Source organism: Oncorhynchus mykiss, chromosome 17, assembly GCF_057628025.1.
Source record: "Oncorhynchus mykiss isolate SJ-2025 chromosome 17, ASM5762802v1, whole genome shotgun sequence".
NCBI lineage: Eukaryota > Metazoa > Chordata > Actinopteri > Salmoniformes > Salmonidae > Oncorhynchus > Oncorhynchus mykiss.
The window spans coordinates 77,834,193-77,851,908 of NC_143038.1; the positions used below are offsets into that span (position 1 = coordinate 77,834,193).

General features: G+C 43.1%; 1 protein-coding gene across 1 annotated transcript; it reads left to right on the top strand.

The window, feature by feature from the left end:
• Positions 1–1,050: 1,050 nt before the first annotated feature.
• On the top strand, positions 1,051–15,352 carry acot8 (acyl-CoA thioesterase 8). The gene is made up of 6 exons (XM_036950991.2): positions 1,051–1,503; positions 3,154–3,290; positions 12,480–12,705; positions 12,995–13,152; positions 13,736–13,927; positions 14,148–15,352. The coding sequence occupies exons 1-6, from the start codon at positions 1,373–1,375 to the stop codon at positions 14,279–14,281; spliced, it is 978 nt and encodes a 325-aa protein (XP_036806886.1). The 5' UTR covers positions 1,051–1,372; the 3' UTR covers positions 14,282–15,352.
• Positions 15,353–17,716: the final 2,364 nt, after the last annotated feature.

Genomic DNA, 17,716 nt, shown 5'->3' on the forward strand with positions numbered 1-17,716 from the left:
ACTAAACTACAGAGCATGTTGTCCTGCTATAGTAGTTCACTAAACTACAGAGCATGTTGTCCTGCTATAGTAGTTCACTAAACTACAGAGCATGTTGTCCTGCTATAGTAGTTCACTAAACTACAGAGCATGTTGTCCTGCTATAGTAGTTCACTAAACTACAGAGCATGTTGTCCTGCTATAGTAGTTCACTAAACTACAGAGCATGTTTTCCTGGCCCTCTATAGTAGTTCACTAAACTACAGAGCATGTTGTCCTGCTATAGTAGTTCACTAAACTACAGAGCATGTTGTCCTGCTATAGTAGTTCACTAAACTGCAGAGCATGTTGTCCTGCTATAGTAGTTCACTAAACTGCAGAGCATGTTGTCCTGCTATAGTAGTTCACTAAACTACAGAGCATGTTGTCCTGCTATAGTAGTTCACTAAACTACAGAGCATGTTGTCCTGCTATAGTAGTTCACTAAACTACAGAGCATGTTGTCCTGCTATAGTAGTTCACTAAACTACAGAGCATGTTGTCCTGCTATAGTAGTTCACTAAACTGCAGAGCATGTTGTCCTGCTATAGTAGTTCACTAAACTAGAGCATGTTGTCCAACCCTGCTACAGAGGTTCAGTAAACTACAGTAGTTCACTAAACTACACAGTATGTTGTCCATTGAAGGAAGGAATAGGAATAATAACAGGTTTGTGGAAGTTTGAAAGGGTTTGATCCACTTTAGGACACACACACACACACACACACACAGAGTAACCTTGCAGGCACAGTGATTCCTGGGTGAGTACTGCCACCTTCCGGTGATTTGGAGGTAATGCAGGAGCAGGCAGACTGGTGGTGGAGATTGAGAGACGAAGGACACTGCTGACTTTCAAAACGAATACTCAAAATCTAAAACTGACCTTTAATCAAACCCTTAACTCTAACCCTATACTTAACCAATTCTGGAATTATATATCGGTTTGCAGGTCAGGAGTGTCCGTTTAGTGTTTCCCGTGGAGATTGAAATATATATGAGCATCAGCACAGAGGCGTTCCCTAATCTAAATATGCAAATACATGCTAGAACGCGCCAATAGAATGTCGCTAGGTGGTGTTTGGCTCTGCTCACTATGATGAATTGCATCCATTGGAAAACGACAGGCGGTGGTCTCTATCTTGGGTCAATATTTACATCCATCCACACACCAACTGAACCGTAACGTTAACACTCGGAAGGAGATTACAATTACATAGGATGGATCCTCTTTAAAAACACGACGGCCCCTCTCCACACATCCAGTAGGTGGCGGTGACGCGCAGTTATTCTAGTTTGCCAGCTGCTTGGAGAGTAGAGTAAGTATTCAACAAGAAGTAGAAAACAGCAGAGAAACATGGCAGAGAAAGTGAGTGGTGAAATGTCGGAAGACAGTTCGGACTCCGCTGCTGCGGTGTCGCAAGACCTTCGGAGTGTTCTGGTCACCAGCGTTCTGAACCTAGAGAAGCTGGAGATAGATCTGTACAGGTAGCGTACTGTTAGCATACTATTAGCATACTGTTAGCTGGAGATAGATCTGTACTGGTAGCATACTGTAAGCATACTATTAGCATACTATTAGCTGGAGATAGATCTGTACAGGTAGCATACATTTAGCAAACTATTAGCTGGAGATAAATCTGTACAGGCAGCATACTGTAAGCATACTATTAGCTGGAGATAGATCTGTACAGGTAGCATACTGTAAGCATACTATTAGCATACTGTTAGCTGGAGATAGATCTGTACTGGTAGCATACTGTAAGCATACTATTAGCATACTGTTAGCTGGAGATAGATCTGTACTGGTAGCATACTGTAAGCATACTATTAGCATACTGTTAGCTGGAGATAGATCTGTACTGGTAGCATACATTTAGCATACTATTAGCTGGAGATAGATCTGTACAGGTAGCATACATTTAGCAAACTATTAGCTGGAGATAAATCTGTACAGGCAGCATACTGTAAGCATACTATTAGCTGGAGATAGATCTGTACAGGTAGCATACTGTAAGCATACTATTAGCATACTGTTAGCTGGAGATAGATCTGTACTGGTAGCATACATTTAGCATACTATTAGCTGGAGATAGATCTGTACTGGTAGCATACATTTAGCATACTATTAGCTGGAGATACATCTGTACAGGCAGCATACTGTAAGCATACTATTAGCTGGAGATAGATCTGTACAGGTAGCATACATTTAGCATACTATTAGCTGGAGATAGATCTGTACTGGTAGCATACTGTAAGCATACTATTAGCATACTGTTAGCTGGAGATAGATCTGTACTGGTAGCATACATTTAGCATACTATTAGCTGGAGATAAATCTGTACAGGCAGCATACTGTAAGCATACTATTAGCTGGATATAGATCTGTACAGGTAGCATACATTTAGCATACTATTAGCTGGAGATATATCTGTACTGGTAGCATACTGTAAGCATACTATTAGCATACTGTTAGCAGGAGATAGATCTGTACTGGTAGCATACTGTAAGCATACTATTAGCATACTATTAGCTGGATATATATCTGTACTGGTAGCATACTGTTAGCATACTATTAGCTGGAGATAAATCTGTACTGGTAGCATACTCTTAGCTGGAGATAGATCTGTACTGGTAGCATACTGTTAGCACTCTTTTAGCATACTATTAGCTGGAGATAGATCTGCATAAATAGCATAAATCTGTACAGGCAGCATACTGTAAGCATACTATTAGCTGGAGATAGATCTGTACAGGTAGCACACAGTCACCTTTTGGCCTGCTATTTTTATTTATTTATTTTACGTTTATAGGCAAATCAGTTAAGAACAAATTCTTATTTTCAATGACTGCCTAGGAACAGTGGGTTAACTGCCTGTTCAGGGGCAGAACGACAGACCTTGTCAGCTCAGTGATTTGAACTTGCAACCTTTCAATTACTAGTCCAACACTCTAACCACTAGGCTACCCTGCCGCACCCCTATTAACAGATCAGTACAGCTAGCTAACTACTGCTCGACATTCACCTCTTTTGTTGTTTAGTGACTATGGCAATGTCAACTTTTAATTGTGATGCAATCATCTGGGAAATTATGGTTCTCTCTCTCTCTCTGTGTGTGTGTGTGTGCCGCGTTACAGAGGGACTCACCACTGGGTACCCCGTACCCGTCGTCTGTTTGGGGGTCAGATTATTGGCCAGGCCTTGGTGGCTGCAGCAGAGTCCGTTGGGGAAAACGTCTTGGCTCACTCTCTCCACTGCTACTTTGTACGGGCAGGTGAGGAGCTACAACACTACCATAGCATTACCATAATATTACAACAATACCATAACACTACCATAGCATTACCATAATATTACAACAACACCATAACACTACCATAGCATTACCATAATATTACAACAATACCACAACACTACCATAGCATTACCATAATATTACAACAATACCACAACACTACCATAATATTACAACAATATCACAACTCCACCATAGCATTACCACAACACCCCACAGGTTATACATATAACACATGCTTCTGCATTGCTTGCTGTTTGGGGTTTTAGGCTGGGTTTCTGTGTAAGCACTTTGTGACATCTGCCGATGTAAAAAGGCCATTATAAATGTAATCGATTGAACAGCAACTTTTTACGGGGCCAGTGAGGAACTGACCATCAGTTAACATTACCACAACATGCCACAGATTATGCAGTCCTCATTACCACAACATGCCACAGATTATACAGTCTTCATTACCACAACATGCCACAGATTATACAGTCCTCATTACCACAACATGCCACAGATTATACAGTCCTCATTACCACAACATACCACAGATTATACAGTCCTCATTACCACAACATACCACAGATTATACAGTCCTCATTACCACAACATGCCACAGATTATACAGTCAACATTACCACAACATGCCACAGATGATACTGTCAACATTACCACAACATACCACATATTATACAATCAACATTACCACAACATGCCACAGATTATACAGTCAACATTACCACAGATTATACACTGAACATTACCACAACATGCCACAGATTATACACTCAACATTACCACAACATGCCACAGATTATACTGTAAACATTACCACAACATACCACAGATTATACACTCAACATTACCACAACATGCCACAGATTATACAATCAACATTACCACAGATTATACACTGAACATTACCACAACATGCCACAGATTGTACAGTCAACATTACCACAACATGCCACATATTATACAGTCAACATTACCACAACATGCCACAGATTATACAGTCTTCATTACCACAACATGCCACAGATTATACAGTCAACATTACCACAACATGCCACAGATTATACAGTCTTCATTACCACAACATGTCACAGATTATACAGTCAACATTACCACAACATGCCACAGATTATACAGTCAACATTACCACAACATGCCACAGATGATACTGTCAACATTACCACAACATACCACAGATTATACAATCAACATTACCACAACATGCCACAGATTATACAGTCAACATTACCACAGATTATACACTGAACATTACCACAACATGCCACAGATTATACACTCAACATTACCACAACATACCACAGATTGTACAGTCAACATTACCACAACATGCCACAGATTATACAGTCAACATTACCACAACATGCCACAGATTATACAGTCTTCATTACCACAACATGCCACAGATTATACAGTCTTCATTACCACAACATGCCACATATTATACAGTCAACATTACCACAACATGCCACAGATTATACAGTCTTCATTACCACAACATGCCACAGATTATACAGTCAACATTACCACAACATGCCACAGATTATACAATCTTCATTACCACAACATGTCACAGATTATACAGTCAACATTACCACAACATGCCACAGATTATACAGTCAACATTACCACAACATGCCACAGATGATACTGTCAACATTACCACAACATGCCACAGATGATACTGTCAACATTACCACAACATGCCACAGATTATACAGTCAACATTACCACAACATGCCACAGATGATACTGTCAACATTACCACAACATACCACAGATTATACAATCAACATTACCACAACATGCCACAGATTATACAGTCAACATTACCACAGATTATACACTGAACATTACCACAACATGCCACAGATTATACACTCAACATTACCACAACATGCCACAGATTATACTGTAAACATTACCACAACATACCACAGATTATACAGTCAACATTACCACAACATGCCACAGATTATACAGTCAACATTACCACAGATTATACACTGAACATTACCACAACATGCCACATATTATACACTCAACATTACCACAACATGCCACAGATTACAGTCAACATTACCACAACATACCACAGATTATACAGTCAACATTACCACAGATTATACACTGAACATTACCACAACATGCCACATATTATACACTCAACATTACCACAACATGCCACAGATTACAGTCAACATTACCACAACATACCACAGATTGTACAGTCAACATTACCACAACATGCCACATATTATACAGTCAACATTACCACAACATGCCACAGATTATACAGTCAACATTACCACAGATTATACACTGAACATTACCACAACATGCCACAGATTATACAGTCTTCATTACCACAACATGTCACAGATTATACAGTCAACATTACCACAACATGCCACAGATTATACAGTCAACATTACCACAACATGCCACAGATGATACTGTCAACATTACCACAACATGCCACAGATGATACTGTCAACATTACCACAACATGCCACAGATTATACAGTCAACATTACCACAACATGCCACAGATGATACTGTCAACATTACCACAACATACCACAGATTATACAATCAACATTACCACAACATGCCACAGATTATACAGTCAACATTACCACAGATTATACACTGAACATTACCACAACATGCCACAGATTATACACTCAACATTACCACAACATGCCACAGATTATACTGTAAACATTACCACAACATACCACAGATTATACAGTCAACATTACCACAACATGCCACAGATTATACAGTCAACATTACCACAGATTATACACTGAACATTACCACAACATGCCACATATTATACACTCAACATTACCACAACATGCCACAGATTACAGTCAACATTACCACAACATACCACAGATTGTACAGTCAACATTACCACAACATGCCACATATTATACAGTCAACATTACCACAACATGCCACAGATTATACAGTCAACATTACCACAGATTATACACTGAACATTACCACAACATGCCACATATTATACACTCAACATTACCACAACATGCCACATATTATACACTCAACATTACCACAACATGCCACAGATTATACAGTCAACATTACCACAACATACCACAGATTGTACAGTCAACATTACCACAACATGCCACATATTATAAAGTCAGCATTACCACAGATTATACACTCAACATTACCACAACATGCCAGAGATTATACAGTCAACATTACCACAGATTATACACTGAACATTACCACAACATGCCATAGATTATACACTCAACATTACCACAACATGCCACAGATTACACTCAACATTACCACAGATTATACACTCAACATTACCACAACATGCCACAGATTATACACTCAACATTACCACAACATACCACAGATTATACAGTCAACATTAACACAACATGCCACTGATTATACACTCAACATTACCACAGATTATACCCGCAACATTACCACAGATTATACAGTCAACATTACCACAACATCCCACAGATTATACAGTCACCGTTTCCACAACATCCCACAGATTATACAGTCAAGGTCCAGATTGAATTTGCCCTGCTCCAACTAACCTACCCTATACTGACTACTAACCCTTAATGACTCAATACCCCATAATGACTCAATACCCCATAATGCCATCACAATACCCCGTAAGGACATCAAAATACCCCATAATGACACAATACCCCATAATGACACAATATGCCATAATGACATAATGACACGATACCCCACAATGACTCAATACCCCATAATGACATAATGACACAATACCACACAATGACACAATACCCCATAATGACTCAATACCCCATAATGACTCAATACCCCATAATGACTCAATACCCCATAATGACACAATACCCCATAATGACTCAATACCCCATAATGACACAATACCCCATAATGACTCAATACCCCATAATGACCCAATACCCTATAATGACTTCACAATACCCCATAATGACCCAATACCCTATAATGACTTCACAATACCCTATAATGACTTCACAATACCCCATAATAACATCACAATACCCCACAATGACACCACAATACCCCATAATGAAATCACAATACCCCATAATGACCCAATACCCTATAATGACTTCACAATACCCCATAATGACCCAATACCCCATAATGACTTCACAATACCCTATAATGACTTCACAATACCCCATAATAACATCACAATACCCCACAATGACACCACAATACCCCATAATGAAATCACAATACCCCATAATGACACCACAATACCCCATAATGACACCACAATACCCCATAATGACACCACAATACCCCATAATGACATCACAATACCCTATAATGACATCACAATACCCTATAATGACATCACAATACCCTATAATGACATCACAATACCCCATAATGACATCACAATACCCCATAATGACACCACAATACCCCATAATGACATCACAATACCCTATAATGACATCACAATACCCTATAATGACATCACAATACCCTATAATGACTTCACAATACCCTATAATGACTTCACAATACCCCATAATGACATCACAATACCCCATAATGACATCACAATACCCTATAATGACTTCACAATACCCCATAATGACATCAATACTCCATAATGACATCACAATACCCCATAATGACATCACAATACCCCATAATGACATCACAATAGCCCATAATGACTTCACAATACCCCATAATGACATCACAATAAATCAAATCAAATCAAATCAAATTTTATTTGTCACATACACATGGTTAGCAGATGTTAATGCGAGTGTAGCGAAATGCTTGTGCTTCTAGTTCCGACAATGCAGTAATAACAAGTAATCTAACTAACAATTCCAAAACTACTGTCTTGTACACAGTGTAAGGGGATAAAGAATATGTACATAAGGATATATGAATGAGTGATGGTACAGAGCAGCATAGGCAAGATACAGTAGATGGTATCGGGTACAGTATGTACAAATGAGATGAGTATGTAAACAAAGTGGCATAGTATAGTATAAAGTGGCTAGTGATACATGTATTACATAAGGATACCGTCGATGATATAGAGTACAGTATATACGTATGCATATGAGATGAATAATGTAGGGTAAGTAACATTTATATAAGGTAGCATTGTTTAAAGTGGCTAGTGATATATTTACATCATTTCCCATCAATTCCCATTATTAAAGTGGCTGGAGTTGAGTCAGTGTCAGTGTGTTGGCAGCAGCCACTCAGTGTTAGTGGTGGCTGTTTAACAGTCTGATGGCCTTGAGATAGAAGCTGTTTTTCAGTCTCTCGGTCCCAGCTTTGATGCACCTGTACTGACCTCGCCTTCTGGATGATAGCGGGGTGAACAGGCAGTGGCTCGGGTGGTTGATGTCCTTGATGATCTTTATGGCCTTCCTGTGACATCGGGTGGTGTAGGTGTCCTGGAGGGCAGGTAGTTTGCCCCCGGTGATGCGTTGTGCAGACCTCACTACCCTCTGGAGAGCCTTACGGTTGAGGGCGGTGCAGTTGCCATACCAGGCGGTGATACAGCCCGCCAGGATGCTCTCGATTGTGCATCTGTAGAAGTTTGTGAGTGCTTTTGGTGACAAGCCGAATTTCTTCAGCCTCCTGAGGTTGAAGAGGCGCTGCTGCGCCTTCTTCACGATGCTGTCTGTGTGAGTGGACCAATTTAGTTTGTCTGTGATGTGTATGCCGAGGAACTTAAAACTTGCTACCCTCTCCACTACTGTTCCATCGATGTGGATAGGGGGGTGTTCCCTCTGCTGTTTCCTGAAGTCCACAATCATCTCCTTAGTTTTGTTGACGTTGAGTGTGAGGTTGTTTTCCTGACACCACACTCCGAGGGCCCTCACCTCCTCCCTGTAGGCCGTCTCATCGTTGTTGGTAATCAAGCCTACCACTGTTGTGTCGTCCGCAAACTTGATGATTGAGTTGGAGGCGTGCGTGGCCACGCAGTCGTGGGTGAACAGGGAGTACAGGAGAGGGCTCAGAACGCAACCTTGTGGGGCCCCAGTGTTGAGGATCAGCGGGGAGGAGATGTTGTTGCCTACCCTCACCACCTGGGGGCGGCCCGTCAGGAAGTCCAGTACCCAGTTGCACAGGGCGGGGTCGAGACCCAGGGTCTCGAGCTTGATGACGAGCTTGGAGGGTACTATGGTGTTGAATGCCGAGCTGTAGTCGATGAACAGCATTCTCACATAGGTATTCCTCTTGTCCAGATGGGTTAGGGCAGTGTGCAGTGTGGTTGAGATTGCATCGTCTGTGGACCTATTTGGGCGGTAAGCAAATTGGAGTGGGTCTAGGGTGTCAGGTAGGGTGGAGGTGATATGGTCCTTGACTAGTCTCTCAAAGCACTTCATGATGACGGATGTGAGTGCTACGGGGCGGTAGTCATTTAGCTCAGTTACCTTAGCTTTCTTGGGAACAGGAACAATGGTGGCCCTCTTGAAGCATGTGGGAACAGCAGACTGGTATAGGGATTGATTGAATATGTCCGTAAACACACCGGCCAGCTGGTCTGCGCATGCTCTGAGGGCGCGGCTGGGGATGCCATCTGGGCCTGCAGCCTTGCGAGGGTTAACACGTTTAAATGTCTTACTCACCTCGGGTGCAGTGAAGGAGAGACCGCATGTTTTCGTTGCAGGCCGTGTCAGTGGCACTGTATTGTCCTCAAAGCGGGCAAAAAAGTTATTTAGTCTGCCTGGGAGCAAGACATCCTGGTCCGTGACTGGGCTGGGTTTCTTCCTGTAGTCCGTGATTGACTGTAGACCCTGCCACATGCCTCTTGTGTCTGAGCCGTTGAATTGAGATTCTACTTTGTCTCTGTACTGGCGCTTAGCTTGTTTGATAGCCTTGCGGAGGGAATAGCTGCACTGTTTGTATTCGGTCATGTTACCAGACACCTTGCCCTGATTAAAAGCAGTGGTTCGCGCTTTCAGTTTCACACGAATGCTGCCATCAATCCACGGTTTCTGGTTAGGGAATGTTTTAATCGTTGCTATGGGAACGACATCTTCAACGCACGTTCTAATGAACTCGCACACCGAATCAGCGTATTCGTCAATGTTGTTATCTGACGCAATACGAAACATCTCCCAGTCCACGTGATGGAAGCAGTCTTGGAGTGTGGAGTCAGCTTGGTCGGACCAGCGTTGGACAGACCTCAGCGTGGGAGCCTCTTGTTTTAGTTTCTGTCTGTAGGCAGGGATCAACAAAATGGAGTCGTGGTCAGCTTTTCCGAAAGGGGGGCGGGGCAGGGCCTTATATGCGTCGCGGAAGTTAGAGTAACAATGGTCCAAGGTCTTTCCTCCCCTGGTTGCGCAATCGATATGCTGATAAAATTTGGGGAGTCTTGTTTTCAGATTAGCCTTGTTAAAATCCCCAGCTACAATGAATGCAGCCTCCGGATAAATTGTTTCCAGTTTGCAGAGAGTTAAATAAAGTTCGTTCAGAGCCATCGATGTGTCTGCTTGGGGGGGGATATATACGGCTGTGATTATAATCGAAGAGAATTCTCTTGGTAGATAATGCGGTCTACATTTGATTGTGAGGAATTCTAAATCAGGTGAACAGAAGGATTTGAGTTCCTGTATGTTTCTTTCATCGCACCATGTCACGTTAGTCATAAGGCATACGCCCCCGCCCCTCTTTTTACCAGAAAGATGTTTTTTCCTGTCTGCGCGATGCGTGGAGAAACCTGTTGGCTGCACCGCTTCGGATAGCGTCTCTCCAGTAAGCCACGTTTCCGTGAAGCAAAGGACGTTACAGTCTCTGATGTCCCTCTGGAATGCTACCCTTGCTCGGATTTCATCAACCTTGTTGTCAAGAGACTGGACATTGGCAAGAAGAATGCTAGGGAGTGGTGCGCGCTGTGCCCGTCTCCGGAGTCTGACCAGAAGACCGCCTCGTTTCCCTCTCTTTCGGAGTCGTTTTTTTGGGTCGCTGCATAGGATCCACTCCGTTGTCCTGTTTGTAAGGCAGAACACAGGATCCGCGTCGCGAAAAACATATTCTTGGTCGTACTGATTGTGAGTTGATGCTGATCTTATATTCAGTAGTTCTTCTCGACTGTATGTAATGAAACCTAAGATGACCTGGGGTACTAATGTAAGAAATAACACGTAAAAAAACAAAAAACTGCATAGTTTCCTAGGAACGCGAAGCGAGGCGGCCATCTCTGTCGGCGCCGGAAATACCCCATAATGACATCACAATACCCCATAAGGACATCACAATACCCCATAATGACACCACAATACCCCATAAAGACTTCACAATACCCCATAATGACACAATACCCCATAATGACCCAATACCCCATAATGACCCAATACCCTATAATGACTTCACAATACCCTATAATGACTTCACAATACCCCATAATAACATCACAATACCCCATAAAGACTTCACAATACCCCATAATGACCCAATACCCTATAATGACACCACAATAACCCATAATGACATCACAATACCCCATAATGACACCACAATACCCCATAAAGACTTCACAATACCCCATAATGACCCAATACCCCATAATGACTCAATACCCCATAATGACACACTACCCCATAATGACAGAATACCCCATAATGGGGTTGTCACGGGAATTTCATAATTCCTATATGTGTTAATTAACCAATTCAATTTGAAATCACTCTGTCTGTTTCTAAAGTCTTATTAAAATGAGATAATAGTATTTATTCTCGGAGAGCGCTGCCATAGAACCACGTACAACAGTTTATATACTGTATAAAATATGACGTCATTGTTTATGGAATGAATCTCCTCTCGACCAAGACAAAGATCAGATATAATAAAACAGGGTAGAGTTGAATTAGTTATAGTTCTATTTACATGTAGATATTGTTTAGTCATTATTCATAAAATTCCTAACAAGGGTGTAAATACTTTCTGAATGCACTGTATCTAGTGCAAAGGTAATGGGGCGAACTCCGTGGAGTTCAATGTCATGCGTCTGCTTTTCGGCATGGCGTTTCTTCGGCTCGGCAGGCCTGGAGGAGGTGTGCAGCCTAATCTATAACCTTTTGACCTAAACCTTCCTAACATATAGCCCTACCTCTGTGCCAGGAGACCCCAAGGTGCCAGTGCTGTACCAGGTGGAGAGGACCAGGGACGGTCGTAGTTTCAGCGTGCGGTCAGTGAAGGCCATCCAATACGGTCAGCCCATCCTCATCTGCCAGGCCTCCTTCCACAGTAACCAGCCCTCTCCTCTGCAGCACCAGTTCACCATGCCCTCTGTCCCCCCTCCTGAAGACCTGCTGACGGGAGAGGAACTCATACAGCTCTACCTCAGGTAACAACAGTGTTATAACCAGGGGTTGGAAACAAAATTATTTTCCTTTCGTTCTGATCAGAACCACTATTCTTTTTCTTTTCGTTCCACAGTTCCGACCAGCAAAATAAAGTTCTGAACCGTTCAAACAATCAAAGTTGTTTTATATCGTTCCTTTATGTTCCTTTTTAAACCTCTGAAATATATATTTATAATGGTCCTGGTTCTGTGTAACTCAGTTGGTAGGACATGGCAATGCCAAGGGTTCACTCTGAACTGATCCTATCCACATTCTGTGTGTGTGTTCCAGTAAGCCAGACTTGGCTGAGAAAGCCAAACAGGGCCTGAACAAGCTGCTAGCTGACGAGGTTCCCATAGAGATTAAACCTGTCAATCCTCCAGACTTCTACCGCTGCGTTGCCATGGAACCCAAGAAGCTGTACTGGGTGCGCGCTAAAGGCCACATCGGTAAGATAAAGAGCCTGTGTATGACTCTAACCCAGGGCTACCCTTCCCTCTTCCTGGAGATCTACAGTCCTGTGGTTTTCAGTCCAACCCTAACCTACCATACCTGGTTCAGGTATTGGTAAGCAGCTAATTAAGCAGCTAATTATTCACTCCAAATTAGGGTTGGCGTGAATCTACAGGAGGGTAGCTCAGCAGGAAGAGAGTTGGGCAGTCCTGCTCTAACCGGCCCTGCTCAAACCCCCCCTGCTCCAACCCCCCCTGCTCTGACCCTCCCTGCTCTAACCAGCCCTGCTCTGACTCTCCCTAATCTGACCCTCCCTGCTCTGACCCTCCCTGCTCTAACCAGCCCTGCTCAAACCCTCCCTGCTCTGACCCTCCCTGCTCTGACCCTCCCTGCTCTGACCCTCCCTGCTCTGACCCTCCCTGCTCTGACCCTCCCTGCTCTAACCAGCCCTGCTCTGACCCTCCCTGCTCTGACCCTCCCTACTCTAACCCTCCCTGCTCTAACCAGCCCTGCTCTGACCCGACCTACTCTAACCACTCTGCCAGAGGGAGATGCAGTAAGCTGTGTGTGTTGCCCCAGGTAAAGGTGATATGAAGCTCCACTGCTGTGTGGCAGCCTATGTGTCAGACTATTCGTTCTTGGACACTGCTCTCCTGCCCTACCCCGGGCAGCGCGCCACTTTCTTAGCCTCTCTGGACCACGCCATGTGGTTCCACAACACCTTCAGGGCAGACGAATGGATGCTCTACGAGACTGAGAGCTCTTGGACTGGTATGGACACATATACACACACACACTCACTACCCACTCACACACACACTTCCCACCCACTCACACACACACACACACACACATAGAGAGACAGGTATGGACACACAGAGACACATATACTCACGCACGCGGACACGCAAAGTTACAGGCAGCAGCATTCCAACTGGTTCTCTGTGTTAGTCTTCCCACATGCTAACGTATGTGTGTGTGTGTCCACCAGGGGGCAGCAGAGGGCTGGTTCAGGGACGTCTGTGGAGGAGAGACGGGGTGCTGGCTGCCAGCTGTGCCCAGGAGGGGGTACTCAGGGTCAAGGCCTTGACGACCAGCGCCGTGACGAACGAGAGCAAGCTATAACCATGACAACCTTTTAAATGGCTGATGAAGCCATGTAGAGTCAGGAGACTGGCTGCGTTTACACAGGCAGCCCAAATATGATCTCTTTTCCGCCAATTGGTCTTTTGACCAATCACATCAGATCTCTTCACATATATTTGTCAGAGCTAATATAATTTTTCAAAAGACCAATTAGTGAAAAAAAGTCTAAAGAGAGACACCCTGCTGACAAACGGCTGGTGGCCGCGGTGTGTTAATGATCACCTGCTGGGTGTTGATGAACGGTTTAACCTCATCCCTAGCCTTCAACTTCAGCCTTCATCCCCAGCCTACATCCCCAGCCTTCATCCCCAGCCTCCATCCCTAGCCTTCAACTTCAGCCTCCATCCCCAGCCTTCATCCCCTGCCTCCATCCCCAGCCTCCATCCCCATCCTTCAACTTCAGCCTCCATCCCCTGCCTCCATCCCCAGTCTCCATCCCCAGCCTTCAACTTCAGCCTCCATCCCCAGCCTCCATCCCAGCCTTCAACTTCAGCCTACATCCCCAGCCTTCAACTTCAGCCTACATCCCCAGCCTCCATCCCAGCCTACATCCCCAGCCTCCATCCCAGCCTTCAACTTCAGCCTACATCCCCAGCCTTCATCCCCTGCCTACATCCCCAGCCTTCACCCCCTTCTGCATCTACAATCTACTGAACCATGTGGTGATGATTATAACGAGTTGATTCTGACTGAATAGATTTTCTGATCAAGATAAAGATTTCCATATATATTAACTATTTTTTATATTTAATTATTTTACCTTTTTAAATTATTTGATAATTGTTGTTTCTATTTGTTGTGTCCATTATGGTTCCATAAGCTTCCCTTATTAATTGTTCATATTTCAATAATGTCTATCTTTTCAGGAATGTACAGGAAATGTACAGTCAGGTCCAGTAATTATTGACATCCTTGATAAAGATGAGCAACAAAGACTGTATAAAATAAATCATTGAAATATTTAGCTATATTGTATGCAAAAATGTAAATTGTTATTTTATCCTAGAAATTTTGTTTAACAAGTAATAAAAAATCTCAAAAAGATGGAAATTATTGGCACCCTTGTTTTCAATACTCTAGCACCCTCCCCTTGTGAGGATAATGACACTGAGCTTTTCTCTAACATGTTTTATGAGACTGTAGAACACATGTGTTCTCCAATCAGATTCTGAATGGAGGAATGGTCTAAGATCCCTCCCAATGTGTTCTCCAATCAGATTCTGTATGGAGGAATAGACCATTCTGATTGGAGAACACATTGGGAGGGATCTTCGTCTGTGCTTATTGACTGCTCTCTTCAATCCAAACCGCAGGTTCAAGTCTGGAGACTGCGTTGATCATTGCAAAATGTTGATTTTGTGGTCAATTAACCATTTCTTTATAGATTTTGATTAGAGCTTGGGGTGTAAAACCCACCACTGGTGTGCCTGGCCAAAGAGCTCTATTCTCTTGTCATCTGATCACAGCACCGGTTCCAATCCAAGTGCAGAATGTTGTTTATCAAACTCCAGCCAGTGCTGTGGTCAGATGGCATGAAAATAAAACAATTTGGCCACACACACCAGTGGTGAGTTTGGCATTGATGTTATGGGGCTATTTTGCTTCCACTGGTCCCAGGGGCTCTTGTTAAGGTCAATGGCATCATGAACTTTATCCTGTACCAGGACATTTTAGGCTGGTTGCCAGGTTTTTTTTTTACCCTGCCGTAGGTTTTCACTCCAAGTGGATCTTCCGGCAAGTTCTGTGTGGATGGAATGGATGTAAACTGAACAAAAATATAAACTATTTTTTTCAATGATTTTTAAAAATATAAATGCAACAATGGTTTTACTGCGTTACAGTTCATAAAAGGAAATGAGTCGATTTAAATAAATCCATTAGACCCTAATCTATAGATTTCACATGACTGGGCAGGGGAGCCAGGCCCAGACAATCAGAATGAGTTTTTCCACACAAAAGGGCTTTCTTACAGACAAATACTCCTCAACACCCTCCCATCCCCCCTGAGACGATCCTGCAGAAGAAGAAGCCGGATGTGGAGGTCCTGGGCGGTGTGGTCACACGTGGTCTGAGGTGAAGAAGCCGGATGTGGAGGACCTGGGTTGGTGTGGTTACACGTGGTCTGAGGTGAAGAAGCCAGATGTGGAGGACCTGGGCTGGTGTGGTTACACGTGGTCTGAGGAGAAGATTCCAGATGTGTAGGTCCTGGGCAGGCGTGGTTACACGTGGTCTGCGGTTGAGGAGGTCCTGGGTTGGCGTGGTTACACGTGGTCTGCGGTTGAGGAGCTTCTATCTCAAGGCCATCAGACTGTTAAACAGCTTCTATCTCAAGGCCATCAGACTGTTAAAAGCTTCTATCTCAAGGCCATCAGACCGTTAAACAGCTTATATCTCAAGGCCATCAGACTGTTAAACAGCTTCTATCTCAAGGCCATCAGACTGTTAAACAGCTTCTATCTCAAGGCCATCAGACTGTTAAACAGCTTCTATCTCAAGGCCATCAGACTGTTAAACAGCTTCTATCTCAAGGCCATCAGACTGTTAAACAGCCGCTACTAACATTGAGTGGCTGCTGCCAACACACTGACTCAACTCCAGCCACTTTAATAATGGAAATTGATGTAAAAAATGTGTCACGAGACACTTTAAACAATGCTGCTTAATGTTTACATAACCTACATTACTCATCTCATATGTATATGTACAGTGCCTTGCGAAAGTATTCGTCCCCCTTGAACTTTGCGACCTTTTGCCACATTTCAGGCTTCAAACATAAAGATATAAAACTGTATTTTTTTGTGAAGAATCAACAACAAGTGGGACACAATCATGAAGTGGAACGACATTTATTGGATATTTCAAACTTTTTTAACAAATCAAAAACTGAAAAATTGGGCGTGCAAAATGATTCAGCCCCCTTAAGTTAATACTTTGTAGCGCCACCTTTTGCTGCGATTACAGCTGTAAGTCGCTTGGGGTATGTCTCTATCAGTTTTGCACATCGAGAGACTGACATTTTTTCCCATTCCTCCTTGCAAAACAGCTCGAGCTCAGTGAGGTTGGATGGAGAGCATTTGTGAACAGCAGTTTTCAGTTCTTTCCAGAGATTCTCGATTGGATTCAGGTCTGGACTTTGACTTGGCCATTCTAACACCTGGATATGTTTATTTTTGAACCATTCCATTGTAGATTTTGCTTTATGTTTTGGATCATTGTCTTGTTGGAAGACAAATCTCAGTCCCAGTCTCAGGTCTTTTGCAGACTCCATCAGGTTTTCTTCCAGAATGGTCCTGTATTTGGCTCCATCCATCTTCCCATCAATTTTAACCATCTTCCCTGTCCCTGCTGAAGAAAAGCAGGCACAAACCATGATGCTGCCACCACCATGTTTGACAGTGGGGATGGTGTGTTCAG

Bases quoted from the DNA above. Each gene is read 5' to 3' on its own strand.
- acot8 (XM_036950991.2), top strand. From the start codon at position 1,373: ATGGCAGAGAAAGTGAGTGGTGAAATGTCGGAAGACAGTTCGGACTCC. The intron at 12,706-12,994 runs GTAACAACAGTG...TGTGTGTTCCAG, and splicing joins CTCATACAGCTCTACCTCAG to TAAGCCAGACTTGGCTGAGA. The intron at 13,928-14,147 runs GTATGGACACAT...TGTGTCCACCAG, and splicing joins GACTGAGAGCTCTTGGACTG to GGGGCAGCAGAGGGCTGGTT.